This window comes from Acanthopagrus latus, chromosome 12 (assembly GCF_904848185.1).
Source record: "Acanthopagrus latus isolate v.2019 chromosome 12, fAcaLat1.1, whole genome shotgun sequence".
Classification (NCBI taxonomy): Eukaryota; Metazoa; Chordata; class Actinopteri; order Spariformes; family Sparidae; genus Acanthopagrus; species Acanthopagrus latus.
Genome location: NC_051050.1, coordinates 22,980,886 through 23,005,722, shown reverse-complemented (window position 1 = coordinate 23,005,722; position 24,837 = coordinate 22,980,886). Strand labels below are relative to the sequence as shown.

Below are 24,837 nucleotides of genomic sequence, written 5' to 3'. Positions count from 1 at the left end.
ATTCTTTCTCGATCTGGAGATATCTCACCTGCGTGCGTCAGAGCGCAGAATCCCCTCATCCTCTCCGCGCGCTGCCTGGCCACACACACACACACACACACACACACACACACACACACACACACACACACACACGAGGAGGAGTGCGCCTGTTCGCTGCTCTCTGCCACACTTGCGTTACTTTACTTGGACCCGACAGGAGAGGCTGGAAAACCCCCACACCGCCTGTTTGGTCTTACCTTGACGCGCGTAATCATTTTTTGGGTTTTTGCGCTTCATTCCGCATCTGGACCGCTGGAGAGAGTTCAGCGCATCCACCGCGACGCAGCGCACTGAGAGAGGTAGGCGACAGTATTTACATTACTCTTACTAACAGAGATTAAAATAATAATAAAAAAAAAAACCTCTGTAAGAAGGTTTTGAAAGAAGTCTGTTCTCTGTCTTGTTGGACACATTAGCTGAGTGATGGAGTGATGGGGAGGCGCGCTGTTTTTTTTTTTGTTTTTTTTTGGCACTTTCTTTTATGTTTTATTTGAAAACGAGTTAACAGACAAACAGAAGATAAACAAAAAGCACAGAGAGGCGTGAGAAATATTAGTGATGGGTCGGTTTCCACTAGCAGCTGTACTGATTGTATTGATTGGAGGACACGAACTTTATTAAAACCAAAAAAATAGTTTGTAGTGCAAAACACAGAAAAGAGGAAAAGTAAAGTAACAAGAATCATCTCTAACATCATCATCATCTTAATAACTGTAATATTTTAAGATAATGAGGTGCAAAACGTAATAACATAAATTTAAGAGGTGAGTTTTTGCTTGTTGTTTGTGAAGATTCATGTTGGCAATTTGAATAAATCCTCTGAGTTATTACTATTATTGCTGACAGATTCCCTTTGATTTACACACAATATGGACTTTCACCGACTTTTTTGTAGTTTACTTTGGTCTCTGAGGCTTTTTTGTGCAGAACCTTGGGAGACTTTCTGCTCCCAGAGTTCTGTACTTTTAAAAATACTTGATCATTTTTAATTCTGACTGAATCTAACGGACATAACCGGGGGCCTCCTTTCCACTCGGGGGCCTGGACAGAGTTGAAAAGAACATCAACTGCCCAAATTAAATTGTTAAATATAAACTTTGAAAACAATCTAAACCTTTATGTAAGTGTTTATATGTTTACATATCGGTAATTCCGGCCGTGGTTTCCCTGAACGACAAATAGCAGCGAGCTGGCTCCACCAAACTCTTTGCTGTCTTTGTTTTTGGGTTTAGCCCGGAGTTAGGAGGAGTCGGGTTCTGCCGAGGAGGTTCTGTTTTCACCCGTTTGTTGGTTTGTGGGCAGGATTTCACAAGAACTACTGAACAGATCTCCGTGAAACTTGGATGGAGGATGTGTTTCAGCCCAGATCAAACCCCTTTAACTTTTGAGGCGGATCAAATCAAAAAAGATGGATCCAGGAATTTATTTGTGACTTTGCAGGATAGGTCGTTTTTTTTTTGTTGTTGTTCAGTGAATAATACATGGATCTTAGAGAGAAAAAAATCAGATGTATTTAAGTGGCTGGTATCTATGTGTGAGTACAAAAGGCGACCGTTGGTCCTAGGTGGAGGTATGCACTCTACTGAGTGCCATTCTGGTTGGTTGGTTGGTTTGTCAGCAGGATTACACGAAAACTACTGAACTGATTTCCACAAAACTTGGATGAAGGACGAGTCTCGACCCAGAATACACCCACATTAACTTTCGGAGCAGATTCCAGGAATTGTTTTATAACTCTCTCTAGCATTGTGTGATATTTTATGACATTTTTTTGGTAAATGTCTCAGGGAATAATTCTCAGATCTTGATGGAACAACCAGCTGTATTTAGGTGTCCGGTATCTGTAAGCGAGTATAATCTCAATCTGAACATCCAACTCTCAGCGAGAAACGCCCAGAATGACCAACATTCCTCTGATTAAAACCGTCTACAGTCAGTCCTCGACAGGTTTATTTTGACGTTTTTGATTTGATTCATTGACTAATTGGCCTGAAGCAACTTGCATCAACCGTCCTGCAGCCAATCAAATTACTCGGGTGTGAAGTTTGCCTCCGCTGCGCTCAATAAACTGAGGTTTTGTTTGCTTTCCTCACTGACGCGCTCGCAGTCGATCATATTTGTCACAGCTATCATAGTTGCGGTCGAGCGGATTGTGCAGCAAGAGATTTAGAGCGGGTTGTAGCACGGAGGGGCTGAGAGCCACTTCCAGCCCAACAACCCCTCTCTGTGTGTGCTGGCTTAGACTTGGCGGCTCCACCCTGACCCCCACCCATTACCCCTGCACCCACCCAACACACACACACACTCACACACACACACACACACACACACACACACTCACACACACACACACACACACACACACACACTCACACACACACTCACACACACACACACACACACACACACATAGACTGTGGCCAGCAGTGTCAACCCCCCAAATGAAAAGAAAAGGGAGGTGTATTCTCTCTGCCGTGAAACACACACACGCACAGTCGACTTCAATTTGGTCATGAAACAACAGGTTAAATGTGTGTGTGTGTGTGTGTGTGTGTGTGTGTGTGTGTGTGTGTGTGTGTGAGCATGTGGGTTCAGATGTTAATTAAGAAGAGGTCTCTTTATTTGCCGTATGAATAGACGTTTCTGTCGTGTTGAGTAATGTGTTTGCGTCTACTGACTGCAGCTTGAAGGGAAATGTTCCCCTAAATAGTGTGTGTGTGTGTGTGTGTGTGTGTGTGTGTGTGTGTGTGCGCTATTTGTGTAGCAGACACCTTCTTGTGGACATTTCTGAACTTCCCCCCTATGTAGCAGAAGTATAAATGAAGAGAAAACATTTATAGACTTCGTTCACGGCTCAAACAAACTACTATACACAGGTGTTGGTAGAGGAGTGAAGACGCACCTCATTGAATTAATATTCATTCCCGATCTCCTCAAACCACACGACAATCTTTCTCTTATAAGTAGAAGGAACGTTAACCGTTAGCAGTGGTGAGTCTCACAGCCTGAGGAAAGAAGCCACCCTGTAGTCTGGCGGAACGACGTGAAAACAAAGGTTTCACCATCGTCAGCTTTTGTCCAAATATCCAACCTGGCTAGCAGCAAACACAGCTAATAAGCCGCTAATAATTAGCGATATTTCAGGAGTTTCAGAAGTCATGGTTAGTTACTGCTACTGAAAATGCAACTTTCCTGCAATGCTGCTTCATAATAAAAGCGTTTAAACGACTATATAATAGGGGGCTTTTATTGTGAAGCTGTTCTGGTAAATTCAATGTGTTTGTAACTGAATTAATGGACCCACCTTGCTAGCGGTGATTCTTCGATAGTACTGCAGCGAGTGGGACAAGCGCACCGTTGGTTTAAGATGCATTGGCAAGCCGGTCGCCCAGTTGTGGTGGAAAAGCGAAACCTGGGCCGCACTGAGCTGCCGGGTCAAACCAAGTAGAGCCTACAAAGGCCACCATGATGAGATGTTAAGAGATTTTCTACAAATATGTATATGAAAAAATGCTTCTAGAATAACTTACCAACCCTCACTTTGAGCTTTAAAGGTGTTAATAAGTTTTGAGTCTACGACAGACCAGATTAGCTGTGTCCTGATTTTATGCTAAGCTAAGCTAAGCTAATCACCTCTATCTTCATATAACAGATATCTTTTGCACCTCTCTACACCTGAAAACTTGTTTTGGTGGTCAGTGAAAACATCTTGAATGAGTTTTATCCTCGTTTTACTCTGCTTATAAAACAAGAAGCCGACAGAGAGGAAACGAGAGACGACCCCCAAAACCGAGAGTATGAACCTGTTTAATATCATCCGTAACACTCTTTGAACTTTGACTTTTAGCTTTCACGCTTGGCACCTTCAGGAGGGGTGGAAATAAAGAAAAGAGACAACCCTCCGCTGCTTTAAAACACAGTGTCACGGTGGGATGAAGAACCAGATTAACTTCTCACTGTATGGTTTTCCTCAGGGTCAAGGCAGGCCGTTAACGGAGACAGGAGAGAGGTTCAGTGAGTCGTAAATTAGCCTCTCGCAGCGGGGGAAGGATGGGGTGAGGAAGGAGGTGAGAGGTGGGAGGAGGGTTAAGGGTGCCGGTGGAGATTATCAGCCCCTTAAAGTGTCACATATTGCTGAGAGGATGACTGCTGCAGCGGGACCTCGCTGTCGTGATTTAGGAGCTCAAAGGTTTGATAATCAAGACGTCAAACTTCACACAGGGAGATTTACAAGAGCGAGATGAAGAGGAGCTCTGTTCTTCTTCGCTGTCTGTAGGACGAAAATAACAATAACTTACACAGATACAACCTGCCGCCTGACGACTGGGAATAAACGATGTGACTTTTCCCATGAAGTTTGGTTGGACAGCTGAGGTCACAGGAGCTGGAAAAACAGCATCCGATGTGTTTCACGGAGCTTCCCGATTGGATGTTAGAGCCCTTAATCCGTGTTCCCGCTCCTGCTGCCTCACAGGCCACCGTACCTGCCGTCACAGACCCACTGTGCTCCGCACTGAGGAGTCTTTGTGGCAGCCGTGGTGGTGTGACGCTGACGTGCTGGGCAGGGAGGCCGTGGACCGGTTTGAACCCGCCGCTTCCAACCGCTGAGGGAAAATATGTGTGCTGTGCAATGAAACTGACTGAGCTATTTGTGAATACCCCGGGCTGTGTGTACGGTAAATACCCCACCCATCGCTGCCTACCCCACCCACCAACAAATACATACAGGCTCTCACAAGTGTCGGCGCTTGCCGTGTTTTCCACAGCTGCTGAGACCTGTTACATCACGGCGTTCCTCTTCCCGACAGAGGCGCTGAATATAGCATCTTTCCTGCATCGCTTCACGTCCAGGAGCAGCTCGCCAGAGAAAAGCTCTGCAAGTCGCGGAAATACCTGAACAGTTGACTTTGGTTTAGGTTCTTTGCAGCCCTGAAAATGAGGCCTGTGTTCGGCTGGAAAGAGGAAGTTTCCATGCAACTTTACCAGAAGAATGACACAGAAGTGTCCTGAAAACAGTGGTGAGAGTTTGAATGTCTGCAGTGACGCTGCGGGTGACGTCTTATCAGCTCAACAGGAGCATCAGTGTCAGCTGGGTGACCTGAAATGTTCTCCAGAGCTCCGAGCAGCAGCAGCAGCCTCACCGGAGGGAAGACGTCACCGAGATAGCGGCACGTTAAAGAGTCCACCGCCGTCTCCACGCCGTCAAACTGTCCGACCAGACTGCCGTTGTTATCGCCTCTTTGTGTTTATCTTTAATTGTTTACAGTCATGTCAAACGCAGAATTCACATCCTTCCTGCGAACAAAGTGCTCATCAGGTCGGCTAACAGCATCTCTGAGACCCCATTTCTGATCCTGAGACAATCATACTGTCGCGCTCATTTTAAGCAGCAGTAAGCGGGAAAGCAGGCAGGATTTAAACATTTCTATCAGGCGTTTATAATACCTCCGAATGCAACAACACGAAAGCCTCGTCTTCGAGAGAGACAGAGATGAGGCCTCATTTCTGCCTTCTTCATCCTCTTCTTCCAGCAACACAAGGACATTTCTCAGACTTCACACAGCTCCCTGTGCTACAACACTCCTTTCACACACCTGGGAGGAAACACCGAGATGAACGACGGGCAGACGTCCCCTTCAAAGTAAAATAAAAGCTTTCTGGACGGACACCTTCCCTCTCTGACAGAAATATAAAACACAGCTCGACATCATGTTCTGTCCGTCGTCCTCAGCATAGATCAGTGTTAACGTCAGTGAGACATGCGTGTAATAGAAACCATACGTTTATCTGCTGTGGCCCCCTTACATCACATAAACACACACCGTGGAGAGGCCCTCCTGGGTGTTTTACTCCCCGACAGTCACGTAGAGTTACACTGCTGCTTATCATTTTGTCAGTGAATCGTCTGAAAATAATTAATAGACACAGATAAAGTTGTGCTGAGTGAACACGGTGGAAGTTTCTCCGTCTGGGTTTCTTACAGTCTCAGATGAGATTTCAGCCGGTCGAAGTGCTCTCGAACAGATTAATGTGTCAGTACACGCTCGTACCAGACAGATGTAAATGATCGACCATGCGTGGTGTGACTGCGAGAGAAAACATTAAAGGAAACAGGAGCAGTAAAACAATTTATGGTGCTTCATCCACGGACAGAAAATCAGTCGGTAAATTATGATTTTATGTTCGTTTTAAAGTCATAAAGAGGCCGTACTGTCCTGGGATCAGGTTTCTCCAACACGTTCGACTCGTGACGACCTCTTTCGTTAACTCTCCTGCGTCTTCAATCTTCTGTCTTTTCTTTCTGTAAGCGTCCCCCCGGGTCTCGTTATGAAACTTTAAGGTTTTTGGTGTTTCACAGATCATTTGGTTTTCCTACTTGAGGAGGTTTATCGAGGGTCAAGTGGCCACTCGCTCCTTTTTGCGGCTTCGTCGTAAAAAATATCTGTCAAAAAAACAGCCTCAAAGCGGCGATGTGAAGAGGCCGACGTCTCGAGGGACGAGTGAAATATGTCTGAAAGTATCGAATATTTGTTAGCTGCACGCTGAAACCTCATTAACACACATCTGTCTTTGGATGGTGTTAGCTTCAGGCGCTAATGTGCAACAGCTACTGTTTTAGCAGTTACGTTGCAGCAAAATAAATCCAAATAGATAAGAAAAGAAGTTAGTGCATGTGGGTGGGAATGCTGCGTTTAAAACCGAGTACATTTAAGTATTGTGACTCACCACCCTGTTGAGTTAATTGTACTTATAACTTTATACTTCTACATTTCGGAGGGAAATAATTGTACTTTTCTCCAACATATTAACTTTTTTACTTTATAGATTCAAATCATTATATGTTGTTGTAGATTAAGCTTCCCAACAGTACATACAGTAATTAAAACCAGCTCTCTTGAGATACTTTTACTCAAAGGTTACATATGTATTTATACTCAAAACAAATATTTTGCATTTATAAGATCACAAACAGTCAGTGGAGACGTTGTCAGGAAGCTCAGGACTTCTCTGCTTCTTCTCACTGTAACACTCTAACTACATTTGTTGCTGTTTATTAACAAAACTACATCTTGGTAAATATTGTACTTTTTTTTACTACACAGATGCAGATTCAGATTATTAAAACAAAGTGTAACCAACGAATAAATTATGGTGTTAGTTTCACTGGATCAATCAACTTCAACTTAAATATCCGAGTATTAATTCCGCCTCTTAAAAGCTGAGCTGTGTTGCTTCACGTTTAATGTTTATTTGTACGAAGGGAGCAGCCGGATTTGTAGAATTGGAATAATATGACAGCTGCAAAATCTAGTGAACACAATTACAAGTGTTACAGCGTGAGGAGACGGAGTTGAGGTGTAAGTGAAAGCTGAGCGAGCAGAGAAAAGTCCCAGCCGTGCGCTCGGAGTTCACTGGTAAGACATTTGTGAAATCTCTGATGGGATCTCGTCTTCTGCACTTGAATCAGTTCTTTGTTGTTCATCCGGGCTGATCGAAACAAGACGCTGCAGAGTCGTCGCATCCTCGAAAGAGTGAATCACGTAGCTGCAAGTTTGAGGAGGTCAGTGACGACTGGAGTGAACGTCACTACTTGATTTTGTTGATGCCAGATGTGATTCCAGTTGTGTAACTCTGCTGTGATCGGGGTCGAGGATTCACAGAAGATGTGATGCAACTAAACTTGCGGTCAGATGTTTGATGAAACAAAATGTTTCAGCATATAAACAGCACTCTGCTCTTTACGGACATTTTTGCAGATCATGTCTACACATTTTAAAGCTTTTTGCTGCCAACATAAATCTAGACTAGTGTGGTTCGCGGCTACTTGTGGTCCCCAGACATAATGTACAATAACAAACACATTTTTTTAAATAATATTATGTATGATTAGATATTTACCTGTAGAAAAAGAGAGTTAACTTAGTGATGATGCTGTTCTTATTGTCTGTTCGATTCCAGAACGTTTATAGCATCAACAAGGTGATATTAAAACTAATTGACATAGTATTAATATTAATATTTCCGAGGTTACGTCAAGACTTTAGATGTATTTAAAATGGATGACTCCCAGCAACACTTCACAAGAATAATGATGAACATGCCTCATATTTACATGAGGACAATGCTTGGCAAGGTGAATGGTCAAATGGCTCACAGATTTTGGCAAAACCCAAATATATCAAATTTTATTTTGGGCAGAAAACAAGAATAACAAACGTATGAATGTGTTTTCACAGCTGCCACGAGCGTCAAACAAAACAAAACCGCGTCCACAACGAGGTAAAATAAACAGATTAGGAAACTATTCTCTCATCTTCAATGAGCTGGATATGTTACTGGGAAGATCTTTGACAATGAGGTCAAATCCTGAAAACATGTAAATACCTGTAAGTGTTTCGGTGTAAAGTCTTCTAAAGTGCTCTGGTATTCTGTGTCTCAAACGTCTCAAGTTAAACAATCATGAAGACGTCCCTCTGGCACACACACTTACAAGTTTCCACTCCTTGTTTGGTTATTCTCTCTCATTCAGTCTCAGCAGAAAAGAAGAAACACAATTCTGCACTCTGATGTCGTCCTTCAGATGTTTATGTGACCTCTGACCTCTTGGACATCTCAGTGACGCTGCATACATTAAAACTAAATCCAAACATTTTTCTTTTAAACATGACACGGCTCTGGAGGAGTCTGAGAGGATGATGTCACATAAAAGGTGCCGTTGAGTTGCATTATGGGAGGTGTAGGACCGAGTGTATTTGCATTGTGAAAAACAAGATGGAGGGCAAAGCCAGTAAGCGTCAGGCCACCACTTTTATATCCTCTGATCCTCACCAGAAGAGGTCAAAGTTTAGCCTCTTAACAAGTTACTTGCTGTGTAAACAGGGTAAAAATGATTGAAGATGAAGATTAATTTGTGCTGTATTTACCTTCATCCAAAAGAAATTCTGCACACAATAAATCAGTAAAGATACAGTTGAATACAGTTGTTCTGAGGGGATTTTGGGTTTTTGTTCCAGGCTTTTTGACGTGGGCTCTTATTGGGATTGACTCACTTTTGGAGCCTCAAGTGGCCATTCAAGGAACTGCAGCTACAGTCACCACTCTGCAGAAATATGCATATACCAGGCCTGTGAGAACTGACCAATCCGAGTGCTTTTTTCGGGAGGGGAGCATTTAAAGAGACAGGCACTAAAACGCGGCGCTCAGACAGGGTGAATAGAGGTGCTGCAGAAATGGAAAGGCTTAGCCAGATTCCTTCATGCACGACTTGCTGATTTCCCAACCGCACAGCTGCACCTCTTTTGTTTTTCCTAGAACATCTACAAGGTGTTCAGCCACAGCAAAGCTCCTTTTTGAAATCATCTTGAAGTAATGAGTGTTTGTGATGAGCAACATTATCCTGCTGGCAGTTCCGTTCCCGTAAAAAGGGACACACCTGCTCTGCTGGTTTTTGTTCGTCATAAGAAAACACACACCACGACAACACCTGCACCTGCCGAGCCCGGTTCCAGACTTTCAAACAGAACTTTCAAAGGTGTTCCAGCACCGGTTCCTGAAGATTATGCCTAGTAAATTACCAGGGTGTTAAGAGGTGGGCAGGAGACTCATGTCTGTGCAAAATGTCCTGACAGTCCATCGAACAGTTGTTGAGACAGTTCATCAAATTATTGTAATGAAGAACGAGTTTGCAGCGTGATTTCAAAATAAATCTGCCTGATCTCAAGTGTTGATGTGTGTGTGTGTGTGTGTGTGTGTGTGTGTGTGTGTGTGTGTGTGTGTGTGTGTGTGTGTGTGTGTGTGAGAGCATTTGTTTACTCAGGCCTGTTGCAGTCACTCACTTGGCGATCAGGGGCTGGGAGGAGTCCCGCTGTTCTCTCTGGGACAAAAGATTGCCTCAGATCCAACTGCAAAGTATCTGCACCAGTCACTGGGTCTGATCTCCTCCCATGGAGAGATGTTTTCCTTCAGTGTTCCTCTGTTTTAAACTCTCCAAGGCTGAATATTTTAAACGTTATCTGCAGTGTTTGTGCAGGTTGTGAAATCGATCTCATTAATGAACAAGTATGTGGCACAAATTCAGGGATTAATGGATGACGTGGAGGTTTGAGACGTCCGATGTGTGGACTACTTTTTGTTACAGGCGTCATCATTTGGCGTTCAGAGGATGATTCACTGAAGGACTTGGCTGTTGTTGTTGTTGCTCATTTCAGACGCAAGCTAAATTTGATTGGACAGGAGGCATTCCATCGGGAACTGCATCTGTGAAAAAAGTAGTGGGAGAAGTCTAATGCTAAACATGTCTCCTACATTACCCACAATGCATCTCAGCCACCGAGTGACATCACTGGAGGCGGTTTACATGCAGCTTCCTCTGGAGCAACAAAAGGCTTTATACTGCTTTTTTAACATTACGCAGAAGTACTCCCCAAAACCCGTAAACACACTTTGTTGTGTGAAATTATTGCAGTTACCCTTTAAAAGAACAACCCTAAATAAAAATATAGCATGTGTAAGCTAGAACAACAACTTGGTGTCTCTTAAACTGGGGTAATAAGGGTCTGTTCACTTAGAAAACCCAGAATTAAATGCTTCGTTTCCCCCAGAGTGCCTCACATGTTCCACTCTCTGCACACACGAGCTGTTAAAGCATCACATGTCCTCGCACCTGACACTGAGAGGACCCATCAGCTCTGTGAGGACAAACAGGTGACGCACACACACACCTGGCCTATAAAAGACTTGGGCCTTGTTTACCCTCCACACAGATGGACGCAGAGGAATGTTGTCACTCTGGAAGAGATAACACACACCGATGATGTCTTGGCCATGTGTAAGTCCTCCATCATAAACAGCTGAGTGCGTCTACAGTTAACACCTGCTGACGGTGCTGATCGGTGATGCAGGACTGCAACTAATGATTATTTGCTCTGGCGAAGGAGGGTTTGTTTGCTGGATTGTCAGCAGGATTACACAAAAACTACTGAATGAAACTTGGATTGAAGATGGGTTGCGGCCCAGAACAGACCTTGTTAACTTTTGGTGTGGATCGAAGAATTCTTTCTAAATTTATTTAACATTTCTGGAATAATGCTTGGATCTTGATGAGAAAAAATCTAGTGTATTTAGGCGTTTGGTATCTATGAAGGCAAATGTTGGGCCTTGGCTGAGGTATACGCTCTATTGAGGGAAAATATAGTTTTATTGACTAATCTGCTGGTTATATTTTTCATTAAAAGATAGTTTGTATGTTGATCGATATGCACTGATATGAAAAATTAGACAAAAAGAAAAAATGCATGAGTTATTTTAGAATGATTACAGGTGCACTCAAACTCAGAAACCTACCCAGACATGTTTACAGTGTTAGAGTTAGCTAGAGAGGTGGCAGGGTCCGCCACATATAAACAAAGTAATATAATTGTTTTGTCCTTTAAGGTCAGTTTGTTTATTCAGTTTATTCATTCCTTCTCTAAAACTACACAGTGCAGCTTTAAACTGCTAAGTTCTGTTTCACAATGCTTGATTTTTTTTCCCCCTCTAAAAATCAGTCCAGCCAAATTGTCTCAATTAATCAATTCTCAAAAAAGCAGCTGATCCATTATTCAGCTGTTTGATAGCTCGGCTAATCATTAATCAGGCTCACATTCTTTTATACTTTGAGGTTTTCTTTGACAATTAATCTCTTTTGTGCCTGCATCCAATCCTAATTTGTGAACTAATCAGCAGTCGCAGCTATCAGATGAATGCAGTGGAGCAAAACGTTCAGTTTTTCCCTCTGGAATGCTGTGGAGTCGACGTATGAAGTGGCACAAAATGGGATTGCTGGAGTAAAGTACTGATTCTGCAGATTTGTAGTTAAGTGTAGTTAAATTCCAGCACTGGTGCTAATGGAGCATGAAACTGCATCATTCCTGCTGCTGCAGAGTCCTCTCAGCCTCCACCTCCCTCCCTGCTTCAGCTTTCTTTTTTTTTTTTTCTTGCTGAATCTCTTCATCTCCCTCCGTCTCCTCTCCTCTCCTCTATTCTCATTTCACACATCACCTGCTCTCCTCGTGTCCTGCAGAGAACAGTCTGACTCAAAGTTTTTACCCTTTTAAAAAAAAAAAGGACATGTCACATTTCTTCCCCCCCCCCGCACGTGCTCCACCTACTTATCGCTGCAACCCTCCGCGTCCTGTCCCGGTATGCGTAATGACTATTCTCAGGCAGGGAGGGGTAATAAGTGATGTGTGTGTAACTAGCACAATGTGTGTGTGTGTGTGTGTGTGTGTGTGTGTGTGTGTGTGTGTGTGTGTGTGCGCGCGCTGCAGAGTTATTCTGCTGACTGCAGGAGCTCAACCTGGCAGAGGCGGCCAGCACATCAGCAATTTGGGACGGAGTGAATGAAGATAAGGGTGGAGGAGAGGGGGGATGAAGAGGGATCAATCCAACTGACTACCTCCACACACGCGCACACACACACTATCTATGGAAGTCCAAGGCTGCCATTATTAAAAATAATTTTCATCAAAATTAACAGTTTTGATTAATCCATTAATTATCGTCCATTTTGTTGTTATTAATTTTACAGCTTTATAACTTCAGAAGGATTTCCTGAGTTTTTTTCATATAACATGGCATCATTTTTTAGGCACTGTCAGTTAAATGATAGCAGTACATTTCTAGCGAGATCTAGAAAGTCATTAAGTCGGAACATAACAAGGAGGGGTGTTACAATTCTCCAAATTGATCAACAGATCTTTGGTTTCATGCCCTGAGCCCTGTAACTTACATTTTAACATTTTCATGGGTTTTTTCTTTTTACGACAGCTTGATTTTATCTAGTGGCTTTTTGAAGGTTATGATTAAGGAAGTTAAGATAATATTAACCCCAAAAGATAAAATTCTATCAACAACAAACAACATAAGATTATCTTTTTGACACATCAGAGAGAAGTTTTGGTTTCTCACTTCTGTCCCAGGTAAACCCTCCTCCCAGACGAATCAATAAAGGATCTCTGACAAAGAAAATAAACAAAGTTGATTGTCTTCAGGCAGACAGGATGTGGAAGTGTCTGGAAGTTTGTTTGTTTTTTTTTTCTTTTGGAAAGTATAGTGTTGCTATTTTGTTAGCTGTTGGCTGGAATTTAAGCCCAATTGTTTTTTGGCCTATATTTGTTTACATTTTGGCAGAAGGGCATCATTAATACTACGCTGCTATTTGCAGGTTCTGTTTGCTTTCACTGGATTACTTACTATAGTGAAAACATGATGATATATGAGAAGCTTACAGAGTTATGAGGGGCTTCTTTATTTGTGATTTCTTTTGTGATTGTTAGACAGTAATCCACTATGATGACATTTAATCAGAATCTTATCGTTAGTGTTATTGTGTCTGTATGTTCGGACTAGACAGAGTTATGGGGTTTGAATTTTGATGCAAATCCTCTGAGAAACTGATCCATGAATTTGTCTGTGCAACAAAATAAACATTTAATTTCAAGTTGACTCGCTTTCATATCGGCATCCCCGGACTTCTGTAAAACAGCACCTGAAGTGGAAGGGAAATGGTGAATCCCTCTCTGTTTGGGGTGTGTGTAGAGGTTGGGCTGCAGTGTGTGTGTGTGTGTGTGCATGTGTGTGGGTGTGTGTGTGTGAATGAAGCCTGAGGTAGTGGGGGTGACTCTGCACTGTGGCACAGTCTCCCTCTGAAGTTGTGGACTGTCAGTGTCAGCGGGACATGCTGCCGCCTCGCTCTGCTGGATGACAGGGGATATTTACTGCACAGTATGTACTGCATATTAACCTTACATGTATGTTTGATTCTGACCGCGTCCTACCTGTGCTGTGTGTCGTCCTCTGTGGCGCGAAGCCTCTCATGGGGACGTCCGGTTTTGTGCACATCAAGGACGATTCTAAGTGATATCTGCATTGTGCTGATTTCTTTTTATATTTTCAGGCATTTATAAGTTTGCTCTTTTGCCTGCAGATGTAACAGTTCTGCAGTTCGGTTCTGTTCTGCACTCCCATAGTAACTAAGCAGCCTGAGGGGGGAGAAACAGCATTGCAGATAGAAACACCGAATCACACTGTGCTCTGAGCTGACCTGCATGCTGAGATTTTAGCCTTCATATGCATAACACTCGTTTGCTGAATGTGTTGCAATCTATGTGATTTAACAGGAAAACACTCTCGTCTGCATCATCTCAACGTAATAATCTAATGTAACCCTCCATCCATGTTTCTCTCTGCAGTGATCAGACCCCCAGTTTGGTGAGTGAAGATGATTCCTGTGCTGATCTGTGCTCTGATCTCACTGAGTGTAGCAGAAAACAATGACTTAGACACTCTGTTTCCTGAACTGGAGCACTCAAGAACCATCTATGTCACAGGTGAGTATTTGTATATATATATATATATATATGTGTGCGTGTGTTTGTGTTTCTTTGATGCAGCGACAATGTCGTACAGAGTGTAGAGGCCCTCTCCGGTGTGTTTCTCTGAGTTTCGTTCACGACACTCACTCTGCAGTGTCATCTGTTTCCTCCGTTTATCAGTTGGTTCTGCCACTGTGGCTCAGTGATAACGCTGCTATGTGGGAATTAGTAGCTCAGCGAGATAGAGTTATCTCATCAGGACTTGCAGATGAAAACTTTGTTTGAACGTGTCAGGATTTCAAATGTGGTGAGATAAACACAGCTAAGGGAAAGAGAATTATTTGTTCTTGTCATAATTTGAACTGTTTTAGTTAGTCGTGCAGATAAATCGGTTTTATCTCACAGTCAATCACCGTATCAGTATGAACAAAATTACCACACCACGCTCGGTTGTAATCTCTCTTTGTGTTGTTCAAGTGGTTGGTGGTTTGGTCGCGATAGTTCAGTGACTGGACTCATGTGCTACTCATTGGTTTGGATTCTTTAGTGAACTATTCACACTCTAGGTTCTGACCTTTGACCTCATGAAGTCAGAAGGATTAGTGACATGTTTGAGAAATCTGTGTTCTTAGATTTTATCAATTATCTCACGTGTTTTGTGTCAGGGTTAGCCTGTTGAGAGTTCATAGTTTGACCTTTTCACCACAAACCTCACAGATGTCACTGATTAGTTGTGTTTCTGGGAAGCGTCAGGAGAATTTGTATTTATATTTTTTACCTGGCACTGAAAAGGGTTCACATTGAAACTGGACATTTTGTTCATCTATTGTGAATAACAGAGTGAAGCTACAGACTGTAACATAAGAAACAAACAGTTGAAGTTGTTTTATTGTAAATTGGGAGTGAAGCTGCTGTCTATAACATGAGAAACAAACAGTTGAAGGTGTTTTATTGTAAATATCTAAGTGAAGCTGAAGACTGTAATGTAAGAAACAAACAGCTGAAGGTGTTTTATTCTAAATATCAGTTTGAAGCTGCAGACTGTAACATAAGAAACAAACAGTTGAAATTCTATTGTAAATAGCGGAGTGAAGCTGCTGTCTATAACATGAGACACAAACAGTTGAAGGTTTTTTATTGTAAGTATCTAAGTGAAGCTGCAGACATTAACATAAGAAACAAACAGTTGAAGGTGTTTTATTCTAAATATCAGACTGAAGCTGCAGACTGTAACATAAGAAACAATCATTTGAAGGTGTTTTATTGTAAATAGCGGAGTGAAGCTGCTGTCTATAACATGAGACACAAACAGTTGAAGGTTTTATTGTAAATATCAGAGTGAAGCTGCAGACTGTAACATAAGAAACAAACAGGTGAAGGTGTTTTTATTGTAAATAGTGGAGTGAAGCTGCTGACTATAACATAAACAACAAACAGTTTGTTTTTATGGTAAATATCAGAGTGAAGCTGCAAAGTGTACCATAAGAAACAAGGAGCAGTTTGATGATTCAGGTCCTGAAGAAGCAGGTTCAAGCAAATGCAAATTGTCTGCTTAACATCCTCACTGGAGAGAACATGGGATCAATGTGCCTTCAGCTGTTTGCTCAGTTGAATAGACAAACAGTGGTGCTTATGCAGCAGATGGAGTGTGGTGGTTCGACGCTGTGTGAGGTGACAACGCTGCCAATCTGAAAACCCTGTTAGTGATGGAGGCTGAAGGTCATAGCAACAAATGAGCCAGATGTTCTGTGAAACGCTCTTGTGTGCACAATAACAGGGCGTGTATTCTTATTTACACCTCAACGCAGATAACTTGGCAGGTTGACAGGTAATAGGACATCTTTTAATGGTTCCAGCAGAGAATACAGTTATTGATTTATGTCACCTTGGGAAGGTTGCCCAGATTGAAGCTCACCAGATTCTTCTGTGTTAAAGGAATAGCTCTACATTTTTAGACAACTGACTCAACTTAAGAATGATGAACTGATGCCTCCTGGAGAGTGAAGCCAAAAAGTCTTGCCCCAGGCGGCTGGCTGAAGTATTGGTCATAAACCTTGTTCATGAATTGAAATTTTCACTTTTTACAAATTATGATATGTGATCATTTCAAGTGGACAGTGTGGGTCTTTAAGAGTGTAAGACATGGAGGATGGATGTCAACCACATGTTTGTGCATTAAAGGTCCATTGTGTTGGATTTAGTGGGATCTAATGGTGTGATTACAGATTGCAACCAACTGAACTACCCTAGTCTCAGACTCTCCTGTGGTGGCTACTAATAATTGCAAAAGGCCCTCTCTAGAGACAGTGTTTGGTTTGTCCACTCTGGGCTACAGTAGAAACATGGCAGACTCCATGGAACCAATTTTAAATTAACAATTACATTTCCCACTGCTTTCAGTCTTAATGCTAAGCTATGCTAAGCTAACCACCTCCTGACTCCACCTTAGTTCTAAACATATGGACATAAGATTCATCGACAGATTAGAAGTTGACAAGTGCCTGATCATGATATGTTTCTTGAGTATAATCGTGTCGCTGTGTTGCAGAGAACGGCCCTCGACTCTCCGTGGTGGCGGATCAATTGAAGGTGGTGACAAGGCGGGGCGGAAACGTTACCTTACCATGCACGATCAAAAGGGACCAATCAATGGCACCGAACCGCAAGATGAGGATCAAATGGACCAAGCTCACCTCGGACTATCTGAAAGAGGTCAGATTTTACTTTAAAAATCATAGGCAATGTGAACACGGGTGGGACAAAAGACATAATGTGCACTCAACAGACAAATATGATCGTGGTATCGATCGCTTCATTGTTCCCCTTGAAAGCAAACAAACTTTCCCAAATTGTCAGACTTCTTTAATCTCTAATGTTGTTGTTTATCTGCTCTGCAATCTTAAACTGGCAACAGACAAGTTATTTCGCTTTAACGTACATTATGAAGGACATTTTGGGACATTTTGGCACATCTGACTGATCCTTCTTCTTTGTCTTGTTCCAGGTGGATGTTTTTGTTGCCATGGATTATCACAAAAGGAGCTACGGTAGTTTTCATGGACGTGTCCACCTACAAGGCTCCTCTCCAATGGATGCCTCTCTGGTCATCACAGAAATCACCCTGGAGGACTATGGGAGATATAAATGTGAAGTTATTGACGGGCTGGAAGATGGAACAGTGGTGGTGTCCCTCGATCTAGAAGGTACAAAAGGGGGAATAACGAGGGTAAAAATAAAAGGTGCATTAAGTGTCATTGCACTGTAAGAGGCTGCAGTCGGTCTAAATTTAGCACCATGAACAGCGATTGCCTGGGGCAAAGTCAGGAGCGAGTTTAAGCATCGTGTACATCAGTGTCAGAGCAGCGTCATTATGTTTTAGAGTAGCCAGAGAACTCAGCCATTACCGCCTACAGCCAAAAGGCGCTGGCACCCGGCTGACAGGGAAACAGCTGTGCTTACACAGCGGGACGTGCTCTCACTTTCAGTCATTAGGTTAAATAACAGCACTAAATACAAAACCCAGAGGAAAGATCCTCGTTTTGCTTCGTAACTGCAGTTCGTCTGTCATATCTCTGTCCCAACTCTCCACGCAGGTGTTGTCTTCCCCTACTACCCCCGCCTGGGTCGCTACAACCTCAATTTCTACGACGCTGAGCGGGCGTGTCATGACCAGGATGCCATCGTGGCCTCATTTGACCAGCTGTATGACGCCTGGCGAGGAAATATGGACTGGTGCAATGCCGGCTGGCTGAGTGACGGCACGGTGCAGTATCCCATCACCAACCCCAGAGAGCCCTGTGGAGGCAAGAACACGGTGCCCGGTATCCGCAACTATGGCCTGAGAGACAAGGACAAGAACCACTACGACGTGTTCTGCTTCACCTCCTACTACAAAGGTGAAGGACGTTACACCCTTTGTGTTTGTTCTGTGTGTGTGTGTACCTTTACCTTTATTTAACCAGGCTGATCCTAAAGACAATAGTCCAATAAAAGTGTTTGCTAAGCAGAGCCTTTACACAAGTATAAATACCACAATTTAAAAATACCCAAATACAAAGTATTACCTGCAAAATATAGTTAAATGGTAACTCCAACAATTTTACATATTTAAGTGTGTTTACACGTCTACAGGTCTTGGGGATTACTTCTGCATATGTGAAAAAGTAGTGTAAAAGCTATGTTGCTCTGGAGGAAGCTGCATTTAATCTGATAAACTGCCCCCAGTGATGTCACTCAGTAGCAGAAATGTTTCGTTGACTGCGACTTTCCATCAGCACGAGTTTGACTAAATGACGCATCAATTAATGTTTTTGGTGAAGTGTTCCTTTAATGAACCAATAAGTTTTGCTGAAAGGGATCCAAAATGGAAGCAGCTATTAAAGCCCTCTGTATCCTCAGAGCGCCTCGTTACTATCAACTGCAGCCCTGTTGGCTTGAGATCTGCAGGCAACAACCTTGTAATGGCAATCTGCTATCCTTCCAATAAATCCCCTGTAAGAGATTTAATCAATAAAGATACCTTACACCGATAAAAACCTAATGCCTGTAGTTTAATTTGCATCGGATCTGTGATGCTTCTCCTACAGTATGAAGCACTTTCGTCTTTTTTCTTATCTGCCTGTTTTTCTCTTTTTCATCCTCCCAGGTCGGTTCTACTACCTGATCCACCCCTCTAAGTTAACGTACGACGAGGCGGTCAGGGCTTGTCAAAAAGACGGTGCTCAAATCGCCAAGGTCGGCCAGATGTACGCCGCCTGGAAGCTGCTGGGCTACGACCGCTGCGACGCCGGCTGGTTGGCCGACGGCAGCGTCCGCTATCCCATCTCCCACCCCCGCCGGCGCTGCAGCCCCACGGAGGCCGCCGTGAGGTTCAACGGCTTCCCCGACAAAAAGCACAAGCTGTACGGAGTGTACTGCTTCAAGGGCCACAACTGAGCTGCAAACACACACGCAGACCACCTGCAAACACACATCAGCATGCACACACACACACACACACACACACACACACACACACTGATACACTAGTGGAATGAAAAAGAGACCGAGGAGCGAAGTATGAACAAACACATTCAAACTGTGATGCTTTATTTCATGGAAACCTTAAGACATTATCGTCAGACAAGAGTCATGTTGTTGCTTTGTAACCTGGGACCTGATACTCTACGAGGGATAGTTTACACATATTTAAGGTTCATATAATTTAATCAATGCCTTTGAAGAGGGGTGGGTGGGTTGTTGTTGTTGTTGTTGTTGTTGTTGTCGGGGGTGGAGTTGGGGGTTGGGGTTGGAGGATATCACAGCTACAGCCATACTGTCATTCAAGAACGGACTAGGCTCGTCAAATAAGAAGGTCCGAACTGAGTTTCACAGCGAAACGACTCGTGGCCGGACGGATACTTTTGGGGCACTTATCTTGTAACGACGACGCAGAGCCACGAAAACACACGAGGAGAAAGAAAAAGCTCAAATCCTGTGATACTTGTCAGGTAGGAATACAAGCCTAGCACAACTCAAAAACCGATCTTTGCTGTCCACACTTCACAAGGTGCTACGACTGGTACTTTGTACTTCATCACACCGTCCAGTATTTTATGTTTTTATATATGCGAATGTGTTGGACCAAACGTCAGTCACCATCCAAAATGAGTAAGAATAAGAAAACACCCAACTGTTAGCGTTGTTTATGTTTTATAAGTATGTAGAATGTTATTATCTAGAAAATGTACTTCTGTTTTTTGACTATTTTTTGATATACTGTAGAAATATTTACATTATTAATTGTTTTCGTCTTTTTGGCCAAACTATCCGAGTCTCTTTGGTTTACATAAAACATAAGATAACAACAGTGGAAAGAAAAACAACACTCCACAGTACTCTTAATGATAATAATAATAATAAATAATAAAAAAATATATATTTGCACTGAACATGTAGAAGGTGCCTAAAGCAGCAGACGAGACAAACAGTAGTTCGCTCGATGCAGCATTAGAAAAAATGCCTGGCCTGAGTAGAAGCCGTGCTGCGCTGCAGAGTCAGTTTGACGGTGACGTAAAGCTTCGTGGCTGCTGTATCTCTCTGTTTTGGCTTGATTGTAGACTTCAGAGCATGACTTAGCTTCTACAAGCAGCTGTCAGTGTAGACCGACACACACTATCTATCTAGCGCCTTGATAAACTGCTATTTTTGATACAAATACTGTAGTTTCTTATAGTGAACGAGCAGAGCTGACACTTCTAGCCCCATTTGTGACCTAGCTCCCTCCGTACGTGACTCCACAGATCTGTTTGGTGTAGATCCCTACGCAAGACACTTCACGTCCAGGTGTAAACAAACGTCTCCAAGATGTGTGCTGATAATCTCTGAAGGTCCCAGATTGATTTACCAGTTCATCCACAGTCCCATAAGCCTTCGGGAAGGAACGTAGTCTCGCCAAGGGCTAAAATCTGATGTCAGCTTCGGAGGGGACAGTCACATTAAATTTTCTCAAGAGAAATTCCTGAGGATGATGCCAAAAGTACTGCCGTAACTCTGCTACAGAAACATGCTGTCACCCTGCCAGTGAAGGAACAGCACATTAAATTACAGGCTTCTCTCGTGGACTCAAACAGCTTGCAAATTTGAATAAAACAATAAATGTATTTAATTACTTTTGGACCCTTGAAACCCGGTGCAAGCTTCAGACGGGGTAACAGCTCAGCAGCTACAGTGAAGATTTAGGCTGAATAAAAATGGAGTCAATAACGTCTTTTCAAATCACTTTTTCTGCTTCTGGAAACTTGATGGCAGATGAGCTTTACGTAGCCATGTATGGTGCTTTTTTAGTTTATACATTTTCAAACAGTCCCTCATCTTCTTCCTGAGCTGAGGGGCAAGTCAATCATTTTTTGTGGTTATCCATTTTCTAAGTCTGATTTTCTAAGTCTGACATTTTGAGGAGAATTTTTTTGTATCGCTTGGTGTCACTTTTTTTTTTCTTTTCCATTTCTCCATTTTCCTCCCCTTTTTTTCTCATTTTTTTTCTCTTAAATTAAATATTTATTAAGTGTTTTGGTTTGATGAAAAACATGAATGATTTTAGAAAGGTTATCCTGATCCAATTCTAAAGTCATAAACATAGGAGAGGATTAAAAAAATAATAATCTTTTTTCCATTTCTCACTTTTCTCATTTTTTCCAAGGCATTAAAAGATCTTCTGAAATAAATATTAAGTGTTTTGGATGATGCACATTAATGGTCTTAGAAAGATTATCCTAGAAAAGGAGAGAAAACTATTTAAATCAGAATTAGAAAATGGACACATATACAAATTCACTTTGTGTCACAAATGAAAAAAAATGTTCTTTCTTTTTATTTCAAGACATTAAAAAAGTCCCCTGAAATAAATATTTATTAAGTGTTTTGGCAGAATTAATGATCTTATCCTGGTAAAACTTTTGTTCCCATTAGTTCTCAAGTCATAAACACAGGAGACAAAACTATTTAGATCAGACTTGGAAAATGAATTACATGAAAAACAATAAAATGTCTTCACTTGCCCCTCGGTGCTTCTGTTCAGTAGACATCTGTGAGATAATGTAAACACCTTTGAAGATGAACACCTCTTAAAGTTTGCGTAGGGAGCATTTAACGTATGGGTTGCTGAGGTCACAAATGGGCCGAGGCCCTGAGTGAGCATGGTTTTTCCTGGCAGCGACCGGCTGCCTGATTGCTATCTAAGCTCTGCACCGGCCGACCTGCCTCTCAGGCACAGATCGAACCCGGCGGGCCTGCAGCCAACCAGCACCGGGCTGCTGAACGAGACAGAAATACAATACATTCAAAATACCGATAATTCCTGCGTGGAGGCGGTCAGGGCTTCTTCCATGTAAGGGAATCAGAGAGTAAACGGTGCACATTGATCAAGTGTAAGCTCACCAGCTGGCCCGGATGCTGGTTTAGGTCATCCACTTGGTTTAGCTTTACTTGGCTCCACAAGCCACTGAACAATCAGACTCCTGCTAAACTGAAGAACTGCAGGACAGACTCACGAGGACGACTTTCTGTAATGATTCGACGATGCGGGGGAACAAAATGATGACTTTACAGAACAGCAGCTGAAGAAAACACTGACTGAAGAGTCTTCTGCAGTGGTGCAACTAAGAGATTTGGTCCTGTTAACGTGTATTTTTTCTTTTTTGTTCAGCTTGTAAACAATCTTCAAGTAATTTTATGTGTTTGTAAAAGGAATAGTTTGATGATTTGAGGGGTTGCATCACAGGGAAGACTTGAGGAAGACACACAGCTTGTAAATCCTCAGTAAACCACAACTTTTGAATTTTTGCATAATGCAACAAGTTATTTTAGAGGTAAAAAAGAAATGATACTGCTTTCAAATATGTTCATTACATTGATACGTAATATACACGTTCCTGGACAACATTGCTAGCAACACCAGTTAACAACAAGGCTGTTTTTCTGGCATAGAAACACATAACAAAATGTCCACAGACGGAAGTTTTATTTCCCAAACTGTCAAACTATTCCTTAAAACGATTTAAAGAGACTTAAATTCTGCTGCCTTTTATTTTTGTGTATAATTTGACCGACTTTGCTGGTCTCGGGAGTCTCGATAATAACTGCAGACCACAAGGAAACCTTTGGGACCCAAAGACAAAAGGACAATAAAACAGTACATAAACCCCCGACTCTGCCTCCGTCTCTTTACACAGGGCTCATTGAGTTCACCCATTATCCAAAGTACATCATGGCAACTTATGAGCAACCCCACTGTAGCTGCAAGAGAAAGTATAAGTCAGCAGAGTTCATGTCGGCCGGAGCCGAGCCGGGCTGTAATTGACTTTAGGATGGCTGTTAGCGGAGGGTGCCAGGTGTAGTTCCTGGGTGATGCAGTAATGTGTTCAATGTGTTTTCAAAAGGTGGGGGCGCCGCGTGCACAAATGTTTTCCTCTCAGCAACAGCGAGGCCATTCATGGTGCTGCTTTCAGTTGATTTTGTAACTGAAGGACAGCATGTTTCCAAAGCACGGGGCTGTTTTAGGAACTGAGTGATGGCATGTTGGTGACGTTGTGTTTTTCTTGATTCATATCCTCGTGCTGGTTTCTAGGAGGCTGTTTGTTTGGTCATGGAAAGGTGGCTGGATGACACTCTGAATGTGTCATGACTACAAATACATATGTTTTTTCAAAGGTATATAAAAAAAAAACTTGATGGAAGCTCAAAGTTCCTTTTTTTTCACACAAATAACGACATACAAGGAAACAGGTACTGTGAAACAAGATTCTGCTATTCACTGCATATGTAACATACAAAGAGATGTAACAATGAACATAAATGAAGAAAAATTTTGTTGATTTCCCACATTCCTCCCCCCAAAAAACTTCACTTGACCCTAACCCTACTGATTTTTTTTTTTTCCTCTGAAAAGAAGTTGCTGCCTCACACATGTGAAAAAAAAGTTACTCTACCTGAAAAAACAATGTAGTCGGTTCACATATGAACAAGAAATCCTGGAAAAAACATTTCTCCCGAAAAAAAAAAAGTCACTCAGTTTCACAGATGAAAATTTTATCCCCTGGGCGAAAAAAAATCATCCAGTTTCATTTATAAAAAGAAAATTGCCTGAAAAAAAAAATCAAACATTTTTCTCCCCTGAAAAAAAACATTTTAGTCGGTTTCACACATACACGCTGTTTGCTCGCTTATGTTAGCTGACAGCTAGTTTACATGAAAGTGGGATGTATGTTGGGGTCAGATAAACATGAGTAACGGAAGTAACAGAATTAAACAAAAGTGTTCCTCTGATCAAACTCGCTTTGTGATGAGCACAACTTCAAATAATCACCACAGCTCTGATGTGACTCAGGCTTTAAAGTTTTGCTTGTTGGCTAACTTTCCATCCAGACTGTGGTGACTTAATGAAATGCCAGGTTAGCTTAAACTTGTGGATTTCTCTGGTTTGAACCTGATTGGAAACATTTGGGATAATGTAGAGTGTAAAGTACAAAACTCAACAGTCACTTTTAAAAACTCAGTATTTGCTAAAACATAAAAAAGTGATGAACTTTTGAGCTTTTTTTCCCAAGTTTTTTTAGTATCTTATCTAAAAATTGCATGTAAGGATATTTGTCGTCATGTCATCCACCCACCTTTCCACGACCAAACAAACAAACTCCATAGAGATTGTTTTTTTTGAAACTACGGAAGCCCTGAGGGGCCAACATTTGTTCTGGTGGATAAAAAGGTTTGCCACTATAATCTTTACAGGTTTTTGTTGTTGTTGTCATCTGTGAAAACATGAAGAAAAAAAGTCAGGAGAGTTTTTTCAGGAGATTTTTTTTTTTTTTTAATATGTGGAACAGTGATTTGTTTTCAGTTATTTTTTTTTTTTTCCATGTATGAAACTTAATGCTGGACCTGTAATGAACTCTGCATATCACTG

At 42.1% G+C, this 24,837-nt stretch overlaps 1 protein-coding gene across 2 annotated transcripts; it reads left to right on the top strand.

Annotated features, from left to right (window-relative positions):
• Positions 1 to 154: 154 nt before the first annotated feature.
• LOC119030489 (hyaluronan and proteoglycan link protein 1-like) lies at positions 155 to 23,076 on the top strand. 2 transcript variants are annotated; one of them, XM_037118123.1, is made up of 6 exons: positions 155 to 341; positions 14,274 to 14,411; positions 16,945 to 17,108; positions 17,401 to 17,599; positions 17,990 to 18,292; positions 19,042 to 23,076. In XM_037118123.1, the coding sequence occupies exons 2-6, from the start codon at positions 14,303 to 14,305 to the stop codon at positions 19,329 to 19,331; spliced, it is 1,065 nt and encodes a 354-aa protein (XP_036974018.1). In that variant the 5' UTR covers positions 155 to 341; positions 14,274 to 14,302; the 3' UTR covers positions 19,332 to 23,076. The 2 variants fall into 2 exon arrangements, with proteins under 2 accessions (XP_036974018.1, XP_036974016.1); XM_037118121.1 differs by lacking the exon at positions 155 to 341 and adding an exon at positions 10,733 to 10,870.
• Positions 23,077 to 24,837: the final 1,761 nt, after the last annotated feature.

Bases quoted from the DNA above. Each gene is read 5' to 3' on its own strand.
- LOC119030489 (XM_037118123.1), top strand. From the start codon at position 14,303: ATGATTCCTGTGCTGATCTGTGCTCTGATCTCACTGAGTGTAGCAGAA. The intron at 17,109-17,400 runs GTCAGATTTTAC...GTCTTGTTCCAG, and splicing joins CCTCGGACTATCTGAAAGAG to GTGGATGTTTTTGTTGCCAT. The intron at 17,600-17,989 runs GTACAAAAGGGG...CTCTCCACGCAG, and splicing joins GGTGTCCCTCGATCTAGAAG to GTGTTGTCTTCCCCTACTAC.